The sequence below is a fragment of the Aegilops tauschii genome, chromosome 5 (assembly GCF_002575655.3).
Source record: "Aegilops tauschii subsp. strangulata cultivar AL8/78 chromosome 5, Aet v6.0, whole genome shotgun sequence".
NCBI classification, from domain to species: domain Eukaryota; kingdom Viridiplantae; phylum Streptophyta; class Magnoliopsida; order Poales; family Poaceae; genus Aegilops; species Aegilops tauschii.
The window spans coordinates 510,488,381-510,490,438 of NC_053039.3; the positions used below are offsets into that span (position 1 = coordinate 510,488,381).

Sequence of the window (2,058 nt, forward strand, 5' to 3'; positions counted from 1 at the left end):
AGCCGAATGTTGGCTATAATATTAACCATGATCTTAATCAGCCAAAAGGAACGCCAAAGCTGCCCGAAACACAGCTGTGTATAGATGGAAGAAACTATTCTCATTTGGCACCTCCATACTTTTATAATTTGCATGTTTACCCCTTGTTATGTCAGCCAAGCTCTGCCACTGCGTCGGACCAATACCAATCAGCTGGCCTGGATGTCTTCTCCAATCTTGACGGAGCTCCGGCGGGCCGTCAGCACGTCCATCAGCCGGCCCACGTCATCGTACGAGGATCCTCCCTTCTCCACCGCGCTCCTTGCCTTTAGACCGAGGTCCTTGGCCTTCTTCTGGATGTCGTCGCCCTCCATCAACCTCTGAATGGACTCGGCGATCACCTCGCCGGCGATCACCTCGTGGGCCTGGATGCCTGACGCGTAGTCCTTGGCGCCGATGCTGACGCCCACCTTGAGCAGCTCCACCACGAGCTTCTCGTTGTTGAACTGGTCCGCGTACCGCGGCCACGTCACCATCGGCACGCCGGCGGTCACGGCCTCCAGCACCGAGTTCCAGCCGCAGTGCGTCACGAACCCGCCGAGGGCGGGGTGGCTCAGGACCAGCATCTGAGGCGCCCAGCCACGGACCATGAAGCCGCGGTCGCCGCTCGCGATCAGGTCGGCAAAGCCTTCGGGCATCCACTCCGAAGAGTCTTGGCCTGCGGCGGCGCCGATCACCCACACGAAGTTAACGCCGGAGAGGTCGAGGGCGCGGGCGAGCTGGTGCATCTCCGCGGGTGCGAACTTGGTCAGTGTGCCGAAGGAGACGTACACCACCGAGCCGGACGGCTTGGCGTCCAGCCACCGGAGACAGCTGCCCGCGTCCGGCGAGGGCACGTCGGTGCCTCTCACAGCCATGTCCTTGCTGGCGAGCGCCACCGGCCCGACGAGCCACACGCGCCGGCCGAGCGTCTTTTGGAAGTGCTCGACATAGTCCGGCTCGAGGTCGTGGAAGCTGTTGAACACCTCGCCGAAGCTCCTCTGGTCGGCGGCGTTCATGCTATTAAAGAACTCCCAGTGCCACGGCATCTTCGGCGGGTCCATCATCTGGCTCCGCCTCAGCTCGACGCGGTGCGGCAGCTCCGGCAGCAAAACGAGGGCGTCGGGGTCGTCGGGGGCGTTCTCCAGCGGGTTGTGCCGCAGCATGCTATCGCTGCAGGCGCGCGCGAACATGCTGCTGCCGAGGAACGCGATCCGCGGGACGCCGCGCTCCGCGGCGGCGTCGACGGACCACTGGAAGAAGCTGTCGGAAACGACGGCGTCGGTGCGGTGGTTGGCCAGGAACCGGTCGAAGGGCTCCCGGAGAAGCCTGACCGCGTGGTAGAACTTGTCGCGGTCGTCCTGGGACTTGAGGGCCGTGCCGTTCTCGACGCCCGGCGGGAGCCCGACGTCGGGGAAAGGCACGACGGCGATGTCGATGGCCGGGGAACCGGCGCCGGCGAAGGCGTCGTTGGCGCGGTCGACGGCGGAGCGGATGATGGCGGCGTTGACGGGCGTGGTGAGGATGGTACACCTGACGCCGCGGCCGGCGAAGAGTGCGGCCATGTCGGCGATCGGAATGAGGTGGCCGGAGGCCAGGAACGGGAAGAAGAGGATGTGCAGCGGCTCGTCGTGGACAGCCATGGCTGGTGAGCTAGCCGCGTCCCGTGACCGACGAAGAGTACTGCGGCCGACGTGGAGGAGGAGATCGAGTACAAATGCAGATCAGACGCAAAGTTTCGGTGCGATTAAGACAAGAGCCGTGTAGAGGACTATTTATAAAGTCATACGTAAAAGTTTGGGCTCTCGTTTGTCTGATGGAACCAACGAGGAAGGGGGGCGGGAGAAGTGGCTTCAGGCTTGGTGATCTCCGTCTTCCAGAAGCGAAGCGTTTGGACTTTGGAGTGACGTTCAAGATTTTGGTATCTTGGCATGAGGGTTTGAACCCCTTTTGTGATGGATATGCTACAACGTTGACAAATCCACTCAATCTGCAATTGTTCGGATGTACCATAATGATCTTTTTTAGTACAAATTAAAT

The 2,058-nt window shown here is 61.3% G+C and overlaps 1 protein-coding gene across 1 annotated transcript; it reads right to left on the reverse strand.

Moving 5' to 3' along the window:
* LOC109746679 (anthocyanin 3'-O-beta-glucosyltransferase) lies at positions 1 to 1,816 on the reverse strand. Its single transcript, XM_073498310.1, has one exon. The coding sequence runs from the start codon at positions 1,659 to 1,661 to the stop codon at positions 189 to 191; it is 1,473 nt and encodes a 490-aa protein (XP_073354411.1). The 5' UTR covers positions 1,662 to 1,816; the 3' UTR covers positions 1 to 188.
* Between the last annotated feature and the right edge of the window lie 242 nt (positions 1,817 to 2,058).